General features: G+C 36.6%; 2 protein-coding genes across 2 annotated transcripts; both read right to left on the bottom strand.

Moving 5' to 3' along the window:
• Positions 1 to 8,071: 8,071 nt before the first annotated feature.
• LOC110442380 lies at positions 8,072 to 12,633 on the bottom strand. Its single transcript, XM_021485962.1, has 4 exons — positions 12,423 to 12,633; positions 9,838 to 10,014; positions 8,976 to 9,088; positions 8,072 to 8,781 (listed from the first exon to the last, which is right to left on the bottom strand). Exons 1-4 carry the CDS (start codon positions 12,598 to 12,600, stop codon positions 8,539 to 8,541), a joined length of 711 nt encoding a protein of 236 aa, XP_021341637.1. The 5' UTR covers positions 12,601 to 12,633; the 3' UTR covers positions 8,072 to 8,538.
• Positions 12,634 to 16,085: 3,452 nt separating this feature from the next.
• On the bottom strand, positions 16,086 to 22,342 carry LOC110442369 (neuronal acetylcholine receptor subunit alpha-2-like). The gene is made up of 2 exons (XM_021485941.1): positions 21,157 to 22,342; positions 16,086 to 16,891 (listed from the first exon to the last, which is right to left on the bottom strand). The coding sequence occupies exons 1-2, from the start codon at positions 22,318 to 22,320 to the stop codon at positions 16,859 to 16,861; spliced, it is 1,197 nt and encodes a 398-aa protein (XP_021341616.1). The 5' UTR covers positions 22,321 to 22,342; the 3' UTR covers positions 16,086 to 16,858.
• Positions 22,343 to 26,554: the final 4,212 nt, after the last annotated feature.

Below are 26,554 nucleotides of genomic sequence, written 5' to 3'. Positions count from 1 at the left end.
TGACACTTTATCCGTGAGGTACCTATTCAACTGCTGACAAAACACCCGGGATTCCACTGTTTTTGTTCGTACATACATACATTAAATTAAAATTAAATATACAACATTTGATATAGCGCCCTATGTAGCTAATATAAGCCACTCTAAAGCGCTTTACAGTACATAGATATACAATTAATACAATAAGCACATACATTAATCAATTTAATCATGAGGAATTCGCAGGAGCTGCCTTATCAGGCGCTAACTACAAGTCATATGCCACCTGGCTAATATCTCCCTATGTGTGTATGCCTGCGTGTGTGCTGGAGATGTAATGTGTTTTGTTTAATTAAGCATATCCCTAAACAATATTTAGCTAACTGAATATGTATGTATATCTATAAATACCGAATGAAAAAATAAGTCACATGTGTAATGGACCCCTACTATACACATACAGGTTAACTTATGTAAAAACAAACCACAACAGGATGTGGGGAATCGAAATGATAAACAAGGTTTGCTTACACCAAAAAAATACTCAAAGAAGTCGTAACGATAAGTTGTCTCTCTGCTATTGTTTTCTTTAATTACAAATATTGTGTCTTAAATTTGATTGGTACATTAATGCTTATATTCCCGTTGTTTGTAGACATCGTACATGTACCTGATCAATCTGCTATTGGTTTATTTACGTACCGATATCGTAACTCTAAGCTGATTAGTACCAGCATGTCTGCCAATATTTCTTCTGTTAAGAGAAATGGAAACCTTAAAGTTGATATATATCTTTAGACAATTGTTTAAGGGCATTGTCTATCGCAAGTAATAACAGATGAACAAAAGTTTACACTTCATGTTATTATAGTAGAACCCGTGTAACTTTGTTGCACATCGCACTCTTGTCTTTTAATTATTTCCGATTCTGAAGACGGATGACGGTGAATATGTTCCGGGACCGATCATCCTATTGTACACGCTTGTTTGTACTGAGTCTGTTCATCCCTTTCATCTGCGTCTTCCTTGGACGACTGAGGTTTGATCAAAAGAGCATTCAGGACAGAGTCGGCCTCATGTAACAAACTCTTATTGTTCCTGCTTACGTGGGTGCCTTCAACACGGCTTTTCTTTGTACGTATGCTTGAGATGATGAGAAAACTGTGGAGGTAAAGGTATTGTTCTAGTATTTATTTGCTTTATGAAATTACGTAATGAGTCAATTGTTATATTCATAAATAATAATTAGTAAAGACATGAAAGAATCGAAAGTAGCTTAATGCAGCAAATCGTTTCCAGCTCACTTAACACACCTGACGACTAGGATTTCGCAAATTTTCATTTCCTCAGACGTAACATACCAATCTCCGTGGAATATGGACTTTACATTTAGTTCGCTACTCCATAGCCTGTTTAAGTGTCAATTGTTTTCACCTGAGGACGCAGACACTTTGAAGTTTTATCACTGTTTAACGACTTTTGTCAACCACTAGTAATTATGTCAATGAACAAGGTTAAACACTGTTGTGTGTAATTTTACTCGTCTATGATGTACTTGGTATTGGAACTCAGTTAATGGTCGTTTTTTAATGATACATACACAGTAAATGTTGTGATAATCACTGATTAAGCTAATCACCTTTGATCAACTTGGCCCTCTGTTATCTATAATGACGGAAATGACGGTCTCCCTCTCTGTGTTATCTGTTACAAATTCCTGGTTATGAATTAGTAGTATAACTTAGCATATCGCAGCAAATCCCTTTTTTGTCAGAACTTTTGAAAACCACATTATTAACATGAATTTGCCATCAAGTGAAATACAATTCTCTATTTTATTTGAAATGCTTGATGCATACAATTAAATGGCAGCACTATGGTTGAGTTACCCATAGTTCCATCTTTAAGAGACGTTTACTTCCTGGAGCACAAGGACGGTCTGTACTCGCCATTGACATTCATCTCCGCCTACATGATGCACGCAGTACCATTCCATTTAGTTGCCTCTATCATATTCAGCACAATTATTTACTGGTGAGTATTGAAATGTATATGTGAAATGATTTTGTTTGTGTTTGCTTTTCTTTTCTTTGATATAGATTATTTCGTAAATGTTACAAAACAAAGTTATAATTAGCGTTCGCTAAAACATATTTTGACGACCAAATAATTTATGACGACGCGACAGTACCAACAGGCCTTAAACTCTAGTTACTAGGTTGCTATTAGTCTGTATAGATTAAACCTACTGCTTTTAACGCGCCCTCATTTGCAAATGTCAGTAATTAAAATGCCATCCTAGGATGTATCGATGTGTTTATCCTTATCGATGCTATGTTTAGATGCTTTACTAAAAACTAGGATAATAAGCCGCGGTTTATTTTCAAATTCAGTAAGGAATCCCCTGCTCAGTTTCGAAGTCTTTTTTAGGTCACCTGGTCCGAAGCCATACCGCAGCGTCCGTCGTCGGTCGAACGTCCGTCCGTCCGTCCGTCCGGCGACCGACGTCAATATTTTACTTTAAACAACTTCTTCTTAATAACCAAAAGGCCTAGGGTGATTATATTAGGCCAGAAACAAACTGGGATGAAGGGCTACCAAGCTTGTTCAAATAAATGACCTTCACCTATTTTCAAGGTCACAGGGGTCTAATATGTTAAAAACTTTAAACAACTTCTTCTGAATAGTCAAAATGCCCTGGTTGATGATATTTGGCCAGTAGCATGCTGGGATAGAGGGCTACCAAGTTTGTTCAAATGAATGACCTTTACCTTTACTTATATTTAAGGTCACAGGGGAGAAATATGTTTAAAAAAACCTTAAACAACTTCTGCTCAATAACACAAAAACCTAGGATGATGATATTTGGCCAGTACCATGCTGGGATAAATGAATGACCTTCGCCCATATTCAAGGTCACAGTTGTCAATATATGTGTAAATCTGAAATTAACTTGTTCTGTATAACCAAAAGGTCCAGGGTTATGATATTTTGCCAAAAGTAACTGGGTTGGAAGACTATAAACTCTGTTCAACTAAATGTCCTTGATATGTGGAATGTGTCTGTATATAGCGGAGCTATCAGCCTTGTTGTCAAGATGAGTTTGATAGCTGCGATGACACCTTCAATTATAGACAAAGCTTCATTCAAAGAAAATTGTTTCATTCAAAGTTTTTCCAATCACACGTTTGTCCCATGGCAAACAGTCAAGGTCACAGGCATCATATGTTTAGATCTTTTTATAGGTTCTTATATGTATGAATAAAACATTGATATTCTGCCTGTAGCTTAATACCAGGTGAGCGATTCAGGCCCACTGTGCCCCTTGTTGGAATTGTCAATGCAATGCAACGGACACATAATCCTTGTCTAGATCCGTGTGGCATTTTTGGGAAAATATCCATGCCCGATGAAAAACTCAGATGCATATTTTCTGCATTACGGACGTATTTATGTAGATGTATAGGTCCAGGCAGATTTTTAAGAACTTGAAATATTTTGGTGGAAATTCTCTTGGATTTTTCTACTTTGCCATTTTACTGACACAGAATTTTGGACTTAAACTTTTTAGTGACAAGTATTTCTGAACTGAGACATTTTACATTTGTTTTTTGTTGTAAGTGTTATTTAAATACACTTTATATTAATGACTTTATTTATCACGCAAAGCTTTTGAATATTGTGAGATCAAAAATCCATTTAGTTTCCTTTTCTTCGCAGGCATGTCAACTCTTCTTTTAGAGGAGGGGAAAGAAAAGGGAGGGTGAAGAAAAGACTAATCAAAACATTACCTTTAGAATTATGAAATTATTTAGTTTGAAAAACATCTGTGATCTTCGTTAATGGCTATTTCCATAAACTACCAGGTACACACAATGTATTTGTATAACTTGCATGTGCATACGAAATCTTTGACCATTTCTAAATTAGACATATTTCTTCTAAGAAAGCATACATGTAATTAATAAGATTCCAGTATGTTTTGTAGGAACTGATTTTGTTATTTTGTACCTCTCAGTCCAGCACTTTCAGTACTGTTTAATAAAGAGAATCATCACTGAGCAATTTATATCCCCCGCTTTCACCGAATCGGGGGATATTAATTTGGGTGTGTCCGTCCGTCTGTCTGTCTGTCACGCCTCGTTTCCGATCAATAACTACAACAAATGTTAGCCGATTTTCTTTAAACTTGGTCACAAGGTTAAATGCTTTAAGGGCTCGGCCATGTTCGATGACCATATTCAGGGGACTTTATTTGGTGGAGTTGGCTCCTCGAATAACGAAAAACATCATTATCTGCCGTTTCTACATGTCCAATAAAAAGTCTGTATAGGGCGTTTTTTCTTCGAGTTTCAAGCAATACATTATGTCTCAACTGCACGATACTCACATGTTTAAACCTAACCTCAATAGTGTTCCCCTACAATATGTCCTGCAAGCGGGGGATATAAATTCCACGAGTTTGCTTGTTTCTTATTGGTACAAATGTAATGCATTAAAAACACATGTTGCTTTATATTAGTTCAGGTTTAATTAATTATATTTTGTCTCAATATATAACAAATGGAATGAATCGGACCTAATATGTTACTTGTAATGTTGAAAAGTGTTTTAACGGACTTGAGCAAGTTTACAGCTCACCACTGGGCAGTAGAACATATGATAACAATCTCTAATCCGGAACGTAGCCCCTGCAGCCAGTTTAGTATCCTGGTTAGTGATTGGTTAGATTCTACATTCAATCTTTTGAAGCTGTAAGTGTGGTCATTTCTGATAGCTGCTGGAGTTTTGTAAGAAGAAGGAGCATACTTTTCCATTTGAAAGTTTATGACAAAAGTGTGGATATAACTGCAAGAGGAAGAAACACCACTATATAACTTTAACACATGTGAAGGTATGTATGAAATATTTTGTGATATGTATATGATATTCATGATAATTATCCAGTACCAGCATTGGTCTAGATTATGAGGTAACTTTGTTTTAAAAAATATAGGATGTGTGTGTATGGGGAATATAACAGGATAAATATATGACTGATTAATAGCTTTGACCAGAATAAGTACAATTGCTAGTATACAGTTAGAATTGCATTTACAACTTTTTGTAGCATCAGCAAGGCCTGAACTAAATGATTCAAAGAATGGTTAATTCAACCATAAAATATAAACTTTTGAATTTGATATTCTTCCCAATTGAAACATAGCCCACTACACATGCAACACATTACAAATCACTACACATACAACCACACACAAAACATAATAATACACAAACCACACACATAACAACGCACTACTTTAATCACAGATAATACAGCACAGTATACAAACCATACATGACAAAGCACTACGTATACCACAAACAGTACATAGCACTAGATAAACCACACGCATAACATAGCACACGTGACAAAGCACACGCGACAAAGCACACTACACCAACCACACATACAACACACATAACATAACACTGCATAAACCACACACATTACAATACACTATATAAAACACACACATAACATAGCACTACAATAAACACACATTACATAGCACACTACACATACAACACAAATAACATAACACTGCATAAACCACACACATTACAATACACTATATAAAACACACACATAACATAGCACTACAATAACAGCACACATGACAGTATACTACACAAACCATACACAGTACACATGCAACACATTACAAAGCACTACACATTCAACACCCATTACGTAACACACTACACATACCACACACATGACATAGTATTCTATATAAACCACAAACATTACATAGCACACTACACAAATCACACACATGACATAGCACACTACACAAACCACACACATCACATAGTATTCTACATTAACCACAAACATAACATAACACACTACACAAACAACACATTAAATAGCACTCAACACAAACCACAAACATAACATACAACACTACATAAACCCAACACAGCACAAATCGCACTCATACATACCACAAACATTTCATAGCATTAACTAAACCACAGACATTACATAGCACACAAGAAATACCACACACATGACATAACACATTACACAAAACAAACACATTACATAGCACTTTATATAAACCACAAACATAACATAGCACTAGATAAACCAAGCACATGACATAGCACTTTATATAAACCACACATTGCATAGCACTCTACATACCATACACATGATATAGCACACTACACAAACCACATACATAACATAGCACTAAAAACACGACACATATTACGTAGCACTCTACATATACGGCAAACTTGGGTGAAGGGGAACCAATTTTGTATAAACGGTGTGTCTGACACCCTGGATGCGGAGAGGCGTGCCCAATGGGGAAAACAGAGGTTAAACCTTTCAAATCCTTCTTATACCATAAGGATTAAGGGATTTTATCCTAATTTAGTCTGAACTATCCTTGGGCCAAGGGGACTCAATTTGTATAAGCAGTGGATGTGGTCTTCCAGGGGGCAGAAGGGCGGGCCTAATAGGAGAAATGGAGGTAAAACCTTTAATATCCTTCTTTGACCATTAGGATTAAGGGATTATCCTTATTTAGTCTGAAGCATCATTGGGTCAAGGGGACTCAATTTTGTATAATTGGTGGGTATAACCCCTCTAGGGGCATATGGGTGGGGCCCTGTTTGAAGTTTGTTCTCGCTATATCTCAAGTACTTGATCTTACAGCACCTACCATGGAGTGCTATATCTTTACTTCATACCAATAATCTTAAACATATTCAGGTGAGCGATACAGGCCCTCTGGACCTCTTGTTTATTATAACATCCTAATTATATACAATAGTATGTAGTCTTTTAAAATGTGTGCTTTGAGGCTAGGACGCCGGGCTCATGAACGAAGGATCGCGGGTTCGAATCCTGTCATGACATTGAGTTGTAACCTTGAAGAAGATACTGGGACTGTTGAATGCTAGCTGTGATCGCCTTAATAGCAGCACCGGCTACAATGTACATGCTCCCCATGGAGACGAGAAAGATGTTGGCTGGTTGTAAATAACAAATAGCCACGGATGATAATATGTGAACCGCTTTGAAACGACCATGTTTGAAATAAAAGCGGTATAAGAGCCTCAACTTAGTATTATTGATCTTCATTGATTAATACAGAAGAAGATTCTAAACAAAGCATATATAAGCCCATAGAAATTGATAAGTAGATAGTATTAAGGGTAACTGTCTCATAATTATCCAAAAGGTTACAGTAGCCGGGCGTCAGTAATGTTGATTTGTTGTCAAATACGACCAGTAGAAAATGACATGATTTTTATAAAAGTTCTAAATATGGTTCAATAAATGTAATGTTAAACATTCCTCTTTTTTTCAGTTAATTTACCAAAAAATAGGTTATTTATCATTTGTCATAAAAACCAGTGGGCCTGTATCGCTAACCTGGAAATGTAAGCAAAATTGCAGTTGGAACAGCTAAATGTTGTTGGTAGTGTACATGTATTGCGTGGTTAGTCAGGGGTTATGTTTATATGCAATTGGACAAACTCCTGTTATATCTACATGAAAAGAGGGATTTTGAAGAATTTGCTATGTTTCCCCTATTGGCCCCGCCCCTCTGCCCCCAGGGTGTCAGAACCACCGTTGATACAAAATCAGGTCTCCTTCACCAAATGATGCATTAGACCAAATATGGACAAAATCTTGTCATTCCTACAGAAGAACAAGGATGTNCACACCTATCATTTATACAAAAAAATGTGTCCGCTTGGCCCAAGGATGCTCCAGACTAAATAAGGATAACATTCCTTAATCCCTACGGTTGAAGAAGGATTTTTAAGGTTTTACCTCTATTTCCCCTATTGGGTCCCGTCCCTCTCCTCCCAGAATTGAGTGCCCTTGGCCCAAGAAACGTTTCATGCCAAATTGAGTTAAATTCCACCAAGCCGTTCAGGACAAGTAGCGTTTTAAAGGAAAAGTTGACGGACGGACGACAGACGACGGATGAACGACGAACGACGGACGCTTCGCCATGGCATACGCTCACTTTTCCTTTGGCCAGGTGAGCTAAAAATGTTTTAGAAATAAGATACATCAAGATTGAATAAAGTCATATTTAATTCAAAATCAAAATGTTAAAAGTTAAATACACAGATACACAGAGTGTAAATAAATCTGATCAGTGGCCATACAGATATAGAGATATCAAAACAGTTATTTTCAAACATACACGAAGACCGCAAGAACGGAAGTCCAAAACCATGTCCAGAGACGGCGTTATTATTATTTAAATAGAATGTAGATGAAGAAAGCTAAGCGAAGTAAATATTTACGCTGCACCATTTTGCCATTTCGTTCATTCAAGGCATATCAGTGGTACTAAATGTCAAAAGATTGGATTAAAAGATTAAAAGTGTTCCGAAATAAATATACAAAATAGCAGAACGGTATCTAGTTAAAACAACACCAAACAAAAATGATAAGAAAATTATCTGAGCCCTTTTGAAGCCTTTGATTGGCGCGTAACACACCTTGACAAACATTGAAGCGAGTTGCTAGTTTTGTGTTCAGCGACCAAGTCTAACGATCTGCATGATCCTCAACTTGCGTAATATCATGACTCCATTAGACATTGCTTGTTCCTCCCTCTCCGTCACAACAACAGCTACATGTTGTTCTTGGTGGTTGTACGCGAGATTAAGCTGACCGCTGGCACCAGTGGTCGCCACAGTGGTTGGAGTCTGTCGGGATGCCGAGAAGTCGTCATCGTCGTCGCTGGCTTTGCATAGGCAGTAGCATACTAGGATAGCCTGTTTGATAGTAAATAAAAGGACTGAATCGTTGTCGCAAATCTGTAGATAGCAAATACATCTCAAAGTTTAAAAGTTACAATATAGTTCGAATCACGACCAAATGATGTTGGGTTTTTTTGTTTCAGAAATTCATGAATATATGACAGTAGTTCATAACATATTCAAACCTCTTTTAAACACTGGATACTAACTTGAAGCATGACGTAGACACCACTGGCGAGACACAGGCCGAAGGAATAACCGTACGAGAATTCGGGCACGTCTATGGTAGACATCACACCACATCCGATTATACTGAATAACCCTGTGTGAAATTCCATAAAGAGCTAAGTTCTGTAGCCTGGCATTGAAGTCACTGTTTCACTCCTCGTAAGCAGTTATCATAAGTATACGCCTATGTATTTTTCTTAATTTAAATTTAAATGAGAACTATGAGGTAATTTCCCAAAAAAATAATATCAAAGCAAATTATTTACGAATATGTAGCTTGATACTATTGTTACGGGATAAAAGTCCATTTTATTGGTAATGCCATGAATGCATAAATCTTGTTTGATAACTTTTAAAGAACGGTCACACATTTGTGTAGTTTTGGGATTTGCTATGGAATAATTGTCATAATTGTTACTTCAATAACGCTGACCACCCCTTAAAGATAGCCGTTTTATTTATTCAACAAGTTTAGGCGACTAATACATACGTTTTTGCCGAACTTTGATAGAGTCGTTTGAATTTCTACCAAATTGAACTTTTAAGTGGTTAAGGAATAAAAGGCATTTTCTTGTTCTTCCCTTTTTGGTGTTTTCTCGTTTTTATGCATGGACTGCTTTCAGATGGCATGCATTGTCAATATAAGGTCAAACGGAAAATCCACATGACGCGCTTGCGCACGCCATGTTTTATATTTCCAGTTGACATTCGGATTGACGTTGAGTGCTAATTAAAAGCATTTCAATGCAAAAATGCGGGAAAATGTAAAAAAAGGAAGAACTAGAAAATACGCTGCAAAATTGTTTCTAAAAGACATCTACAAACAAGCAGAAGTTAACATACCTGCAGCTGGGTACATCATGATGGAGCATCCGGCACAACATAAACAGCATCCAACGTCATCGTCATCGTCATCGTCATCGTCTCCGCTACAGCACATTAGCCATATCGAGGTCAAACAAACGAGCAGGTGGATGGCGAATGACGTTGCTTGTAGGCCAAGGGCTGCTGAGCTGATGTCTTAAACGAACGCATATTTAGACTAAACATATTTAGGGACAATGAATGGAAAATTGTCTTAACAATCAGTTATAGCTAAAATGATATTAAGCAAAATTTACTGTAGGCATGTTTACTTGCAATGAAACAGGGATCCTTATTTTTGCCGTAAAATTAAAAGAGATAAAATTTAAAGGTGTAAACATGTAGGGACAAAATGTAACACAGTGTCAGTAAAGATAGAATGTCCTAACAAGCAAGTCTGAATTATATACCACAACGTAAACATTTCATCGCGTCCAACACGAAGAAAAAATATATCACAATGACAAATACCGGTACAACTACAAAACAAAGTCAACAGAAATAGAAAACAAACCACAGCTTCAGCACAAAGATAACATACATTTTGTACAACGAATAATTATACCACATAGTCATCACACACGAGCACATTATGTACCACAGCACCAACACAACAGCACAAAGTCTATCACGAAATATATCTCAGCGATAGCATACAAACAAAAGATTAACATGTACAAATCGTAATGGGGGACCATTACAGATTTCCCCAAACTGCCCCCATAGTCGCATAGATGCATCTGAAAAGAATCGCATTGCCATAATACTCCCACAATGTACATACTAAATTTGAGTGAAATCAAACAATACTTAAATTTCGACCAAACAGAACCCTCCGTGTGGTTGCTATGGTAACGAAACCTATGCGATTGAATTTTCAGTCCCCTAATACCCCTACATACCAATTTTCATTAAAATCGAACAATATCCAAGTTTCGACCAATCAGTCAGAAGCCACCGTGTGGTTGCTATGGCAACGAAACCTATGCGGTTAAATTCGCAGTCCTCGTATACCCTATAAATCAATTTTCATCAAAATCGAACAATATCTAAATTTCGACTAATCAGAAGCCTCCGTGTATTTGCTATGGTAACAATCGGAATACAAAACCCCATGTGCACTCCTCGTCATCTTTTTGTTTGCAAAGTTTTATTAAGGTCTGTAAGAAGAAGAAGAAGAAACGGACCAAAAACAATATGTCACCAAACTTTGTTTGGGGGACATAACTACAGCATATACACACAAGCACAGAATGCATAGCAAATGATCTGTATGCCGTATTTTTATTTAAAGAGTCACAGGAAAAAAAACAATTGCTGTGAACCTTTACAATTCCACGAATTGTTAATCACTGTCGGGTATTAGACATTTAAATGGTGTGTGTGTGCACAACGTACGGTATTAAAGTGACTGGGAATTCAAATTCAAAAATTTTATGATTTGTTGCATTATGTATGTTATAACAGAAGATCCCAGAGGGAACTTGGTGCCCACCATCGTAACATTTTCATTAATTCTTTTTGAGTTTGATTTTTCCATTCATTTCTATGCTTTTCTCCTATCTGCTGGAACAGTTGTCAACAGTTAATATATCTTGTGGTAACTTTTGCATAAATTTTCCATACAGCTGCTTTTGAGAGTGTCCATTCAAAATGAGGCCGTTGTTCATTGTTTACTTCTTGAGAAATAGAGATAACAAACTTGAGCTCTCAAATTTAAGATGGCTGCCTTCTTGCCAGCTCATTTTCTTGCTCAGTCCTAAATATAACATATATAACTAAGGGATTGGAGGAGCCCACACAAGAAATTAAATAAAGATGTCTCGAGTTCTTCTTGAGAAATAGTGGTAACAAACTTGGTGGCAAGCTTTTTCTCCGGATTATTCCAAAAACGAAACGTGTACAACAATGGACAAATTGGAACCTTCATATGAAATTTGAGAAAGAAACAACCAGTACTTATTTTCTAGAAATTGCGATAGCATAATCGTTTAGGAATGAACGGACCAGAAACCACAGACGAAGGACGATTTGATCATCCCACCACCTGATGATGGAAGTCTAAAAAGGGAAAACAAAACATTGTTCAATCTAAGATAACAAAAAATATCACAATTCATTCTGTAGTTCTGTTTCTGGGCCATCTTGTCGAAGCTACGACATAAAATACTTGAACAAGATCAATACTTTCAATGTCAATAAGGTTAACAGAAAATTTAAATCAGAATGAGAGAATAAGATTAAAAATGTTCTACTTTCGTTTTAGTGGTGTAAATGACACTACTGATGGAAATACCCGCTGCGAACTAGTAAAACAGGATATGTCACATGACAAAATTATATTTTTGTTTACACCTTCTTACCCAAACAAATATCTGACGTAATTGGGTTTTTTTAACATTCGCTTCAATAAGAGGATCGTAGGAATCATAGTTTTATAGATTAAAGATAAAAAAAATGTATGACGACTTCCTTACGTCCTTTCTAATGCATTGTCTTTCAATAAAATGCTTTTGTTGTAATAGTACACATTTGCATATCGTCAACAGTTTACCAATACCTACAATCACCACCGCCGATGCATTCACTAGTTGTATTTGAAGTGGAATAGCCGAAAAGTCCCTGTTCCTCGCATCCTTTCCATGTTACCCAGTTTGGAGTGAAGAATCCAACAGTTTGGAGAAGAAAGGACATTAGAAAAGTGAAAAAGAAACAACACAAGAAACCCAGTGAGTTAGCCATGGAGCATACAATTCAAACAAGGAAGTGATTTGCTTTCCGGGAAACAACTTAATAAGTCACAGGTAGGTCACAGGTAGGTTTAAGGCGAACACACCCGTTACTACACACACGACCTGCGTCAGGGATAAAGACCCATGTCTAGTATTTCTTTTATTACATTCCTTAAATCATACCTTATTGTTCTAAAGCACTGCTTCATGTTATTTCGCATTAATGTTAACTTTTCTTCCCGAAATATTACATTCCCAGATTACGGAAGCGTAAATGTGCACTAATGTGGTTAGATCTCACACCTTTTTAATTCGGTGATTTGGTCAATAGACTTTCATTTAAAACGCAGATCCGTCAATTTAAGAAATATTAAGTCATTTATCGTCATAAGGGAGATTGTGAACCTTGTATTTCTCATTTGTATCCGATTCAGGTTCGGATCTTGTCCTTGTGAAGTATCAATATAACGTTGTAGTTATGGTAGTGTCTTAAAACGTCCGGATAGAGACTTTGCAGAATGTACAGGGCGATTTAATTCCCTTAACTGACATATATTTGTATTATGAAAATTAAATGATATTCTTTGTTGTAAATACAAAATACACAAACTGAGGAGATGCTTAATGAAGAGGAAAGACATCACAAAAAAGGCACAAACAGTAATGTTAACCGGTAGTTTAACAAACTGATTCCTGTTTATGTGGCAACGAACGCGTCAAATCATTTAAGTGTTCAAGATTAGAGCGCTTCATCTACACCAGTTATGTGCAAACGTTTTCCTAATAATTTGGTATATATGAATAGGCCTATTGGCATAAGTAGAAACAAATATTCATAAATACCATGTATGTTGAATGACCTAAAGGCCCTTTATTCTGATGTCTTATTGTGACGTAAAAGATTCACGATCAAAACGTCTGAAGTACTTTTCTTATTTATTTAATAATTTCATTTTTTTTTATTATAAGCGCATTTGAACAGATGTTGATGCAACTCAAAAGTAAATTTTGACCAATTAAGTTAATAGACGAAACGTGTTTGAATAACCTTGTGAACTATCCTCATTCTTAAGGTTTGTCATCTCACAGGATTGGGCGTGGACTAACTGCACGCCTTTAAATGGTGTACACTGGCCCTGATACATATGCATGTATGTATGTATATTGTGTTGACTGTGAAGTCAGTGAACTGAGACAGTGCATAACACACATTGGTGACTTACGTCACTTGGCACAAACATTACGCTAAATGTATTTGGGATTTTGATTAGGAATAAACAACAAAAAATAAAGTATTTTGTTTACATGTGAAAACGATATAATTGTATTTATAGACCAATCATGTTATAGCTTAAGAGCGATTAGACTTATTTTGCTCGGTGAGATGGATACATCGTTAAAAATATAACCAACATTTTTATCACTATTTTTGTGTGAATGTATAGACGATTGAAATGTTGTGTTTTTAATTTCTTATCATTAACATATGAACTTATATTTAGTTTTAATTATCGAATATCTCTAGTTTATCGTTTAAAAAATGATATTCTACTTTCGTTTTTGATGTGGAATGTTAACGTTGGAAATACCATGTATGACACAGTTATTACAGGATAGGTAATCATTCTGTGTACAAGTTATATCCTCCTCACTGTTATCTAAGGGACAAAAAGCTTGATTTTTATAATATTTTTATAACAAGATCATGTCAATTAAGGTTTATTGTTTTCATGTTTTAACCCATTTGATGAAGTTAGATTATGTTAAAACTTAACGATTTCGCAAAAATTGCCCGAAGTAGTTATTTGATATAAAAAAAATCGTACTTGTTCATAAGTTATGAAATCAAAACAAACCCACCCTAGCATAGCAATGTTTCCATATAGCCCCCTTATTACCATGCAAACCATTCTGCTTCTGGAATTATCACTATAACACAGCGGCATCTATATTTCAGAGAGATATCTCTTGTACCTGATATTTTGTAATGAAGATTTAACGTAAACAGTATGTGGTCCCTGAAGGATCCCTGTAACTGTAGTACAGATGGACCAGAATATTATCATTTACACGGTAGCTCAGTCGGTTAGATCGATTGTGTAACAAACTGAAGTTCAGGGTTCGAATCTCGGTCCAGCCCGGCATAACTTCTTACACCCAGAACACGTTTGTCGATTATTTTGTTTATTTTAACTGTGTCGTTTTTTATAAAATTCTCGCAATATGGTTTTCGGAAATGACTTATGTTCTGCCTGAACAAAATAGTTTATTATACACAGATACAGTTTTGGCGGTGGTATAGAGATCCTTAATTACCTTTATATTAACAGTGTTTGTAGTTACTCTACACACAACAGATACACTTTCCCTGAAGTAGATCACATATGACAATGCACTAATGTTTGAATTTTTATTAGCATAACATGAACGCTGAAGACAATTTTTTGTGATCTACGTACATGTACAATGACAAAAGAAATCTGGAAACATGTAACTACTGGTTGATATTGATTACTTGATTATCATATATAATACTGAATAGGAAATTGTAAAAATGTGACAATATTCTCACCTTGAATGTGAACTAAGGCTGACATTTGAACAAAAATGTATAGTCCATCCAAACAAGCTTAGGACAGAAAAACATTTTCATATCTAGGATTAACCTCTCCAGTATAGCCCCTTTATTACCGTGTTATGTTTACCATTAATCCCACTTCCCTTAATCCGATTACATATAAAGTAATCAGCGTTATTTATCCGGGATTTTGGTAATACCCGGGTCATTACTTGAGTACACTGTTCCGCTTTCTATAATGTTCGATTATATCGGTAACTAGTCCGAATTATTCTGACGTTTTATCGACTTTTTTTTTATATCGGTCTGTCGTCGATTAACGTCAGAACTCCGGCCCTCTATAATATGCGGGAAATAAGCGACCCGCGCCCGGGTCGCACTTCAAACTGATAATTTAGAAGCAAATCGTCACTTTCACACACATGTCGCACATGGATCGAAAGATCTTTTCTGTATGCACAAGATGAACATAAAATTCCATGCCTCAAACAACCAAAACAATCACTAAAAACATATTCTTTCAAACTTACTCTGTTTTACTCTAGTTTTTTTATAGCCCCGCCTTCTTATGCCACGTGAATAAAATCTCGCCGGCCTACGTCATAACGTTGGGAAATACCTTTGGTAACGCGAGATCTCGTCAAGTCATGTGACATTGCTCATGCCCCAATTTCTATTAAAAACATGGGTTGGTATAGAAAACGTTGGAAAATACTTTCCGTAATGATCTTTATAACATGTTATTGATACCACCTAGACATGCGTGTGAAAGTGACAATTTGTTTCTAAATTATCAGTTTGAAGTGTGACCCGGGCGCGGGTCGCTTATTTCCCGCATATTATAGAGGGCCGGAGTTAATCGACGACAGATGGATATAAAAAAAAAAGGTCAATAACACGTCAGAATAATTCGGACTAATCGGTTACTGGCTACTTTTGTACTTTTTTTAATTCTTATATATTTTTGAGTCTGCTTTATACGAAATATTTTATTCACGATCAGAAACGTCACCAAACTTCTGAAAGGACTACACGGTATCTGTTTAAAAGTACATGATCATGTAATGTAAACAAGGAGTTAGAGAGAAAACTCACTATAACCTGTGTTCATGTCTGGAATCTTCTTTAACTGTCGCTTTAGTTGTAATTTCAGTTGTTTTATAAATTATTATGATCAATATGCATATTGATTAAGCTAGAAGCAGTCTGGTAGAGATAAATTGTCCCCTTTGGACATACTGACAAGAGTAGCGATGCTATTGACAGTTATTATACTATATGAAAGACATATGAAAAAAATTGTCAAGAATGCGCACCCTATCCTTCCACGTCGTTCTTTCGTCTGTATCTTCTGTGCCTTTTTCTACTGGGATCACCAGTCCTTTCTTACTGCGGTTTTGATTCGTCGATTTTGATTCCGTGTTCTCCGGGAATACAACAGTGACTCTTCTTCTTCTTTACTTTCTGCACTGACAGTCAGGGATTCACATGACTCTGACCAACAACCGAGGTACTGGTAAGTTTTCATCTTTGTGGTACAAGCGAAGTTGGAAGATGTTGATTGAAGCGATGATACCACTAGCAACGAGCACGGCGAATATAAAGTAGGAAAGTCTGGACATGCTTTCAGAGTTGGCAAGGAGGACATCGTTCACGATAGTGATGAAAACTGTGAAAGTGAGGAACACGGTCAAACTAAATCCCACGCGTTCACCTGAGTCACCTGGCAACAAAAACACAAGTGGATCTATGACCAGTAACAGGTATATCGGCATCAGTGTGTTAACAATAAGAAATGCCGGAAGTCGGGAAATTATCATAGCAAATGTCGCTATGCTGCAACCATTGAACACAGACGTTCCTGATGTGGTTTTAACCAAGGACCAAACACCATTAGATTCATAAAAACCCAAAAGAGTTCCGTTTGCAGTGGCTGGAGATTGACTTCGTTTTGTAAATAACCCCATGGTGCTAATTCAATAGTACACGTCTGTCTATCAAATAGGAAGTAAGACACGGCTGGGTTACATTTGACATCGATAAAGCCACTAGGCTGCCAGGTGATTTTACTTTTGCATAAAATCTTCACCAAAAAGCCGGAATCGCTGATGGCACTAAATGCGTTCGATGCTTTGATTTTATAGAGTGTAGGAGGCATATATTATTTTGTCCCATCGATATTTGCTCCAAACCACCGTAGTAAGCTGGATTCCAAGCTAGGGACACGTCATCCCAATGAATAACAAACGTGCCGAGGATACTTAACGTCCCAGAAACTTCACCGAAGTCTTTGATAGAGTTGAGGTACATATCGATAGACACGTTCAAAGTATTGTTCTGGTCAGCAATTGGCCGGATGTCTTTGTTATACCCAGTCGTTATGTTACTTAATAGCGCCTTTGCATTTATGATAGAAGCGGTGTTTTTCCTTGTCACAACAGCCAAACCTATTACACATAACAATAAGTCACGAATCATGTTTGTTTAAGGTAAATTGTAGACCAGTTTTTTTTTTAATTTTAATCTCAGGTGTTCAAACGCCAGGTCGACAAACGGCTTAAACATAAAATACGCCGGCTTGGACCTAAAACAAAACACACTACCTTAACCTGCTCGGTTGTATAAGCTTTAAACCTCTCCATTAGGTTAGTGCATCTGCATTAGTAAGCTACAAACAGATGAAGCATTGATGTTCTTAAAGAGTATTGGATACTTGCCAAACTTCTACTTTGAATGTATTAAATTACAGGTACATTGTATAAGACTGTATCCTCCTTAACGTTTTATATATTAATCTAGAAAACAAATTCCAGTTTTTTCCCCTAGTTTAGATATTTTATTACATAGATTTTCTGCCAAATTTTTTACGGAACACTATGAACATATATTAAAAATTCACATGGAGCAAAATTATATGATATGTTATATATTATAAAAATATTTATTATTAAAATGATATATAAAGGACGTGTCATATGCTCTTTTTATTTTTCATATAACTCACCTGTTATGTAGTGAATACACCCATTTCATACTTTTGCATATTAATTCAGCTTATATGACCTCGACAGATTTTGATTGGTTGACCGCACTTTCCCCCGCTAGTAAATTACTCCGTACTAAGTCTCGTTGTAAACATGGTGGACGCTAAATTTCCATTTGGTTCTATGGAAACGTGCATTCAGTACGTTTCAGCATTACCAATTATCGACAATCTCTCACATCACTTCCCAAACCAGTGAAACGACGTAGGATTATCGAGTCGGACAGTATCTTAGTTAGGTATCACCTGCTTTCAATATATATATATTAATCTTAAAGGATAGGACTACTTAAATAATTTGTTACGGCATCAAGTAGTTACGGTTAGCAGACAATAAAATCAGAAGCATAGTTAACAGTCGCCATTGACTTAGTTTATCGCAATCTTTTCATTTACCTTTTAATGCAATACAAAATCTGTTTTTCTAGATTTGTCGAAAGGAATATATATATATATATATCGGTTTACCATATTGCCATCTCTATTTACTGATATCTAACATCTGATATTCAATTTTATGTAACAGAAGTGCTGTCTCATTGACGGTTGTGAAAGGAATATACAGATCCAGAATGTTTATCTTAGTATTATGTTGCTCCTTATATACTGCTACGTAGTCACATTGTTTCTTAACAAACTTTTTTTTGATAGCCTTAACCTGGATATTATTACACTGATTCCTGTATTTGTGAAGTACCGAAAATAACAATTGATAATTTATACAAGACAAAAACTACAGAAGTGTTGAAAGTTTAATATAAGTAACATACAACAGTAAAAGGAAATTTCAGTCATCAAACTTTGTGCTACATCAGTAAAAACATGTTTAAAAGATGCAAATAACACTTGATCATGTTTATTGAATATATAAAACTTAATGCTAAAAATAAAGATGTGACAATATTCTGACCAATATTGATTGTGAGTTGAGGCTATTAATTTGATCAAAAATCGTTCTAGAGTTTGTAAAAATTCCCTATGATCTCTGTAAAACTGTTCACTACTACACACTGCGTCACTACGACTACATTACCCAGTGTGGTATTGCTACTTTGTTACACTTCATTATAGAGAACGCACAATTCATTGTATACGCATGTGTGTTAGAGTGTATCACTACAGAGTTGTCAATCATAAACAGTAATTGAAAACATCATAATAACACGACATATACACGTGAATGCTCTTGACTTCTAATGAACTGACATTTCCCTGACTCTTTTATCCTTATCCCTTTACCAGGGATTTAAATTATTTAAATGGCGGTACTTAGTAAAAGAATTATAGCTGGGATTAATTTATTGTGCCACATTGTATTGTACTCACCAATCGATGGTGTGTTATTTTGACCGTTGATCCCAATAATCCAGTATAGGTCACCATGAAATAACGTTATGTATCCGCGCTTCTGATTTTATCAAGGTCAACGATCTAACTAAAACATAACCTATTCAATTGATTATGAGTTGTGTAGATTATATAGTTTACTTGACTTTTTAGTATTTGTGTAATTATTGTTTTTGTTAGAAAAATATGATGTTAAATTTTGTTACGTTTTTCACTTAATAAACAATCCAGAATGGCAGCAATGGCGTCCTATCCGTTTCTGGCTTAGTTGCAATTAATTCAATAATGGCTACAGCTATTAAGTTTAATGTCAAGTTGAATAATACAAAACTTTTTCTCCATTAGTATTTTTATCTCAGTGGTCAACTTTTGTTTTTTTGAAATGATCAAAGTTTAAATGAGCCATATATGGTAACAACCTGTAAAAAACTTCTGAAATTCTACGAGGTCTAGGGTCTGTATGCTTGATATGTTAGATACAGTGATGTTTGGCTATCAGGTTTGAAAAACTGATTGACTTTGATCAATTTTCATGGTAAAAAGAAATGTCTATGTTCAGAATATTTTATTAACCGTGTAATTCATTAGCATTGCGTTCTGGTATAATGTGGAGGACGCCAATACACATACTTTTCTCAGGAAATATTTTGTGTCAAAGTCAACTTTCTGCTTTTTGTAGGGATAAAATTTTAAATGTACTTATTTAAGGCAAAATCTTTCAGAAACTTCCTCTCAAGTTCTACAAGAGATAGGGTCTCGACATTCGCGCGGTAACATACTCAGAAAATTAGTTATCGAGTTTGAAAAGAAGATTGACCTTGATCATCTCTCAAGTTGATCAAGGTCAAATTTAGTACTTTAATTTATATTAAACGAAAACAAAGCTCACTTCTCAGTAGTATGGTTTATATTGTCCTTTTCTTCATAGAGGGTGAAGATCATGAGGTTAGAAAGGGGTTTGCTATCAAAGACAAAATCAGTCCTGACGGTGAAAAGCCAGTCAAGTTCAGCTAAACACAAACTGTCTATCTTGGTCAAATACAATATTTACTAGCCAGTATTTATTAACACATTCGGAAATATATACTAATTCGACCAATATGTTATACATAAACATGTATATATTTGAGAAATGATTTTTGAAGGAACTCCTTTAACTTTTGACAGAAAGTTATCTTATGTTTATACATTAACCGTACTTTGCGGATGTTTGAAATTGATGAAAGTATTCGAGTCAGTTCATAATTGACACTTTCTTTATGTAGTTTCGCAGTTTTGTACTTGAGCCATTTCTGATCAGTTAACATACCTTACCTTAAAACATGTTTGTGTATGCACTGAGTACACAGAAAAACAAATACTTTGCATCGATGTCATCATAGAAACATAATACAGCGACCAACATGATTTACAGCACACAAAGGTACATCAGTGGGGTTGAGCTCTTACCCTGAGACAATCTAACCGGAATAATTAATGCTACATCAGTAACGTTGATATCACTTGTTCCCTTGATACATATCGAGTAGAGTAACAATGCTGCATACCGTTATTAACGTGTAGAACGTGCACATGTAAAATGTATCCAGAATGCTCACCACATCTTTCCAAGTTATATCTTGCTCTATTCCTTCAGTTGCGTTTTCTTCTTCTTGGATTGTCAGCCCTTTCTTACTGCGAATTTGATCTAACGTCTTGGGTATCGCGTTCACCGGACAAACTTCAATGACTCTTCTTCTTGACTTCCTGCAATGACAACCGAGGATTCGCATGAGTCTGACCAACCACCGAGGTACTGGTAAGTTTTCATCTTTGTGGTACAAGCGAAGTTGGAAGATGTTGATTGAAGCGATGATACCACTAGCAACGAGCACGGCGAATATAAAGTAGGAAAGTCTGGACATGCTTTCAGAGTTGGCGGGGAGGACACCGTTCACGATAGTGATAAATACTGTGAAGGTGAGGAACACGGTCAAACTAAATCCCACGCGTTCACCTGAGTCAACTGGCAACACAAACACAAGTGGATTCATGACTAGCAGCAGGTATATCGGCATCAGTGTGTTAACAATATGAAATGCCGGAAGTCGAGAAATTGTAATATTAAAAATTGTTAGACTGATATCACTGAGCACATACGTTCCAGTTATAGTTCTATCCAAAGACCACTCTCCATTTGTTTCATAGAAATCTAAAGATACCTCCGTTTTCTGTGGCTGAAGCTGGACTTTGTTTTGAAAATAACCCCATGGTGCTAATTGTATAGAACACGTCTGTCTATCAAATGGGAAGTATGATACGTCTTGGCTACATTTGACGTCAATGAAGCCAGCAGGCTGCCAGATGATTTCACCATTGTTTGCAATATTCACCAAAAGGTCAGAATCGCTGATTGCACTAAATGTGTTCGATGCTTTGATGTTATAGAGTTTCGGAAGCCATATATTATTTTGTCCGATGTTGATGTCATGTAACCCATTGTAAGCGGCTGGATTCCAAACTAGGGACACGTCATTCCAGTTAATGGTAAACACTGCCAGGATATTCATTGTTCCCGAAACCTCATCGAAGTCTTTGATAGAGATGAGATACATATTGATAGATACGGTCAGAGTATCGCTCTGGTCAGCAATTGGCCTGACTTCTTTGTTATACCCAGTAGATATGTTATAGAATAGCGTCTTTGCATCTGTGATGGAAGCGGTGTCAATCCTTGTCACTGCAACCATAACAATGAAACATAGCAAAATAATACGGACCATGCTTCTAAAGAGAATCGTTATACCAGACTTCACGAGTTACTAGCAAGTTCTGGAAAGAAAAATGCGTTCGGAGTCATTTATATGTTTAACCTTTATTATGCAACAGTCAGACTGTCATAAGACCAAAACAAGGTATAAGCTGGTATTAACTTAAGCTCACAGTAAACAACAATTCAAACCACCTTTAACTATTCGATGTGTTATGCCCTTTAAGCCTCAGGATGACGTCAGTACGTCTGTATTAGAAAGCTACTGGCGCCGACTCCTGAAGTCATAACAGTCGTCTTACTTTGTTTTGGACCATTTTAACGTAAAATAAACGTGTAAACAGTTTCGACGAGCTTAAAAGTGATAGAATTTTACCGCACGTCGAGTATAGGAATATTTAATTGGTAGGTAAACAAAGCGCCGTCCATATTCATTTATTGCATATTGTTCAAACAATTTCAAATTTACATTACTAATTATTACCCTTATACGGTCATCTTGTATTGTTTAATAATTATGGTTTATAAATATATATTGGTACAATATGTAGCGAACTAATGATTTTTTTATCGGCATTGCTTGTGATTTTTGAAATCTATTATCTTGGTTTTTTTCTGTAAACGGCTATAGTCATATTTTATATAACAGATACCTTTGTTTATTCATTGCATATATCATAATCATATCGCTACTTTAATAGTCAAATTGTCTTTGTTCAATTCTTGTTGTTCAATTCAATTCGATTTAACGGCTATCTTAACGACACGTGTGTCACTTGTTGTGTACAAAATATCATTTAAATTTATAACTTATCGTGCGACACAAGATTGCGGGATGTTTATGTATAAGGAGGCGCGGTAGTCTAGTGGTGGGACGGCGGGATCGTGACCTAAGGGTTGCGGGTTCGAGTCACGGCACTGTGTTGTATCTTTGAGCAAGATACTGTACTCCGCTTGTTCCAGTCTACTCTGCTGTAAATACAGCTAGTACGTGGTTGGGCAGCGCTAGAATTGTAGAATGCTAGCTATTAGCGCCGAAATGGCAGCTCCGGCTTTATGCTCCCCAGGTAGTTGAGAAAGATATTGGCTGGTTGCAAAGGCCCTATAACCACGGATAATACTTTGTGAACCGCTTTTAGACAACCTACGAAATAGGTTGTGATAAAGCGGTATAGAAGAACCTCGAATTATTATTATTATTATTATTAATTTATTCTTATTATAAATTACTGAAATCCCGGTGGGTATTTGACGAGCTGATTCACTTATATTGGTCTGCTGACTCACACGCAAGGCGCGACTTGATAGTGTATGAGATTGACAAATGCTGTCAGATTAAATGCACGAAATGCATGTCTTTAGGTATGTCATTTCGTCACTTACTTGTTATACTGATATTGATTGCCCTTATTTATTTTTTGTTTTTGTAATATATATTTACCTATCAAAAATATATTTTGGGAGTTTCTTCACCATATCCCAATACTCATCTTGGGACGAATCGTCGTGTCATTGTTGACAAGCTTCAGCATCTTTTGTCTCTTTGTCCTTGTTCGCACACACACACACACAGTAGTTTTTGTCAACGATGCTTTAATTGTAAGTCCTGCTTACAGCTTACGCTAGCTTAGAGGTTTATTGTTTTCAAATAGTAACTATATCCTTCTATAATTGTAATATTTATATATTGTAATGTAATTGTTCTCAGTTATTTTCTGTGTACAGGGCGTACATGTAGGTCCTTCTCATACTCTATATAGATGATGGCTATATAGGTCCTTCTCATACGCTATATAAATGATAGGTCCTTATCATACGCTATACAGATGATAGGTCCTTCTCATACTCTATATAAATAATAGCTATATAGGTCCTTCTCATACTCTATATAGATGATAATTATATAGGTCCCTCTCATACTCTATATAGATGATAGGTCCTTCTCATACGCTATATAGATGATAGGTCCTTCTCGTATTCTACATAGATGATAGGTCCTTATCATACTCTATATAGATTATAGATCCTTCCCATACTCTATATAGATGATAGGTCCTTCTCATACGCTATATAGATGATTGCTATATAGGTCCTTCTCGTATTCTATATAGAAGATAGGTCCTTATGATACTCTCCGTAGATGATAGGTCATTCTCACACTCTAAAGAGATGATAGGTCCTTCTGATTCTCTTTATAGATGAGAGGAGGTCCTTCTCATACTGCTTTTAGATGATAGGTCCTGCTCATACTCTATATAGATGATAGGTCCTGCTCATACGCTATATAGATGATTGCTATATAGGTCCTTCTCGTACTGCTTTTAGATGATAGGTCCTTATCATACTCTATATAGATGATAGGTCCTTCTCATACTCTATATAGATGATAGGTCCTTCTCATACTCTATATAGATGATAGGTCCTTCGCATACTCTATATAGATGATAGGTCCTTCTCATACTCTCTATAGATGATAGGTCCTTCGCATACTCTCTATAGATGATAGGTCCTTCTCATACTCTCTATAGATTATAGGTCCTTCGCATACTCTGTATTGATGATATGCACTATAGGGGAGGAAAATATCATACTACTGTCATCTGTGGTAGCTAATAGCTATGTATTATAGGGGATGCAAGTATCATGATACAGACCCTGTGGAGCTATACACTTAAAAGACAGGAAAATATCATGCTAATGTCTCATGTACACATTGTACAAATATTATTACATATAACATACGGTTCACATTTTACGACAGTTCATACCGTCCTTATACAACATTCCTCATCCCAGTAATGACTCAGAGTGGTCTAGAGGAGTAGGCTTTCAAATATTTATCACCCTGCTCCCCCTTTTTGGCATATCACCTCAGTCCCCAGGGGAGCTAGATCTACGCTTTAACCAAATGAGTCCAAGGTCCCAATGTTCAGCATTGTAGGGTTAAACGGTTGATCTCTCAACTGTTTCCAAGACACGGTGGATAGATTGAACCCCAACGCAAATGTTGGTGGTTTTAAAGTGAAAAGGGGCGGGGTGAGGGCACAAATTCATTTACACATAGACTATGCAGTCTCTTAAGCGTTCTTCATCAATAAAATAATGCGTTTTAGTCAGATAGTCGGTACATTTGTAGATCGTTGATCTGAGTAGTAATCAATACTGCTAGCGATAATTACAGGGATTAGTAGCGGTAGTCGGGAGGGATTAACTGTAATTGGTTTACCTGATATAGAATTAAATAATAAAGAGTTACCTACCATCTTACTCAACTTTGGAATTAGCCAAAATATATCATATTGTAATGTTTTTCTTTCCCATTTTAAACACAATGTATATGCAATTGTTCAGAACGCGCTTAAATATCTCCTTTTAAAATAAGCGAGAGTTAGAATATTGTTGTAGTATTATATTTTATGTTATAAAAACTGCACACCTGCGTAGATAGATTTTTTTTATATAAAAATTGTACGATTTCCTACCGTTGCTGTTGTTGTTTCAAACACGGAAGTGCCCAACTGTGCGCTGATGTGTAATCAAAGCTCCCCTAACCCCTGATTGGCCTTTTATCTCAGTTTTTGGCGTACAGATTGTTACGTGAACAAATATTACACTTTCATCTTCATGAGCAACTTTATCTCTACTCTGATAGAAGACTGCTCCCGCGGCAGTTGTATTCTGATATTGGAGGTATTTACTGTGAAGGGTTACCTCTGATTGGATACTCCATGCTAAATGTGGTCGTTTTCTAATTGATGGTGAGAGGGTGACATTGTGAGCGAGGGGGAAAGTTAGTGTGGGTAGGAGATGAGTTATGGGGAGAGAGGGTGTGGGAGTGAGTGGTAGAGGGAGGGGAAGTGGGAGTGAGTGAGTGGTAGAGGGAGTGGGGGTGAGTGTGAGAGAGGGTGAGAGAGAGGGTGTGGGAGAGAGTGGGAGAGTGGTAGAGGGAGTGGGGGTGAGTGAGTGGGAGAGTTGGAGAGAGGGTATGTGAGAGAGGGTGTGGGAGTGAGTGGAGAGAGGGTGAGAGAGAGGATGTGGGAGAGAGTGGTAGAGGGAGAGGAAGTGGGAGTGAGTGAGTGGTAGAGGGAGTGGGGGTGAGTGCGTGGGAGAGTGGGTGTGTGAGAGAGAGGGTGTGGGAGTGAGTGGAGAGAGGGTGAGAGAGAGGGTGTGGGAGAGAGTGGGAGAGTGGTAGAGGGAGTGGGGGTGAGTGAGTGGGAGAGTTGGAGAGAGGGTGTGTGAGAGAGGGT

This window comes from Mizuhopecten yessoensis, unplaced genomic scaffold, assembly GCF_002113885.1.
Source record: "Mizuhopecten yessoensis strain PY_sf001 unplaced genomic scaffold, ASM211388v2 scaffold716255, whole genome shotgun sequence".
Taxonomy (NCBI): Eukaryota; Metazoa; Mollusca; class Bivalvia; order Pectinida; family Pectinidae; genus Mizuhopecten; species Mizuhopecten yessoensis.
The sequence above is the reverse complement of the archived record's forward strand: the minus strand, read 5'-3'. Positions and strand labels throughout refer to the sequence as shown.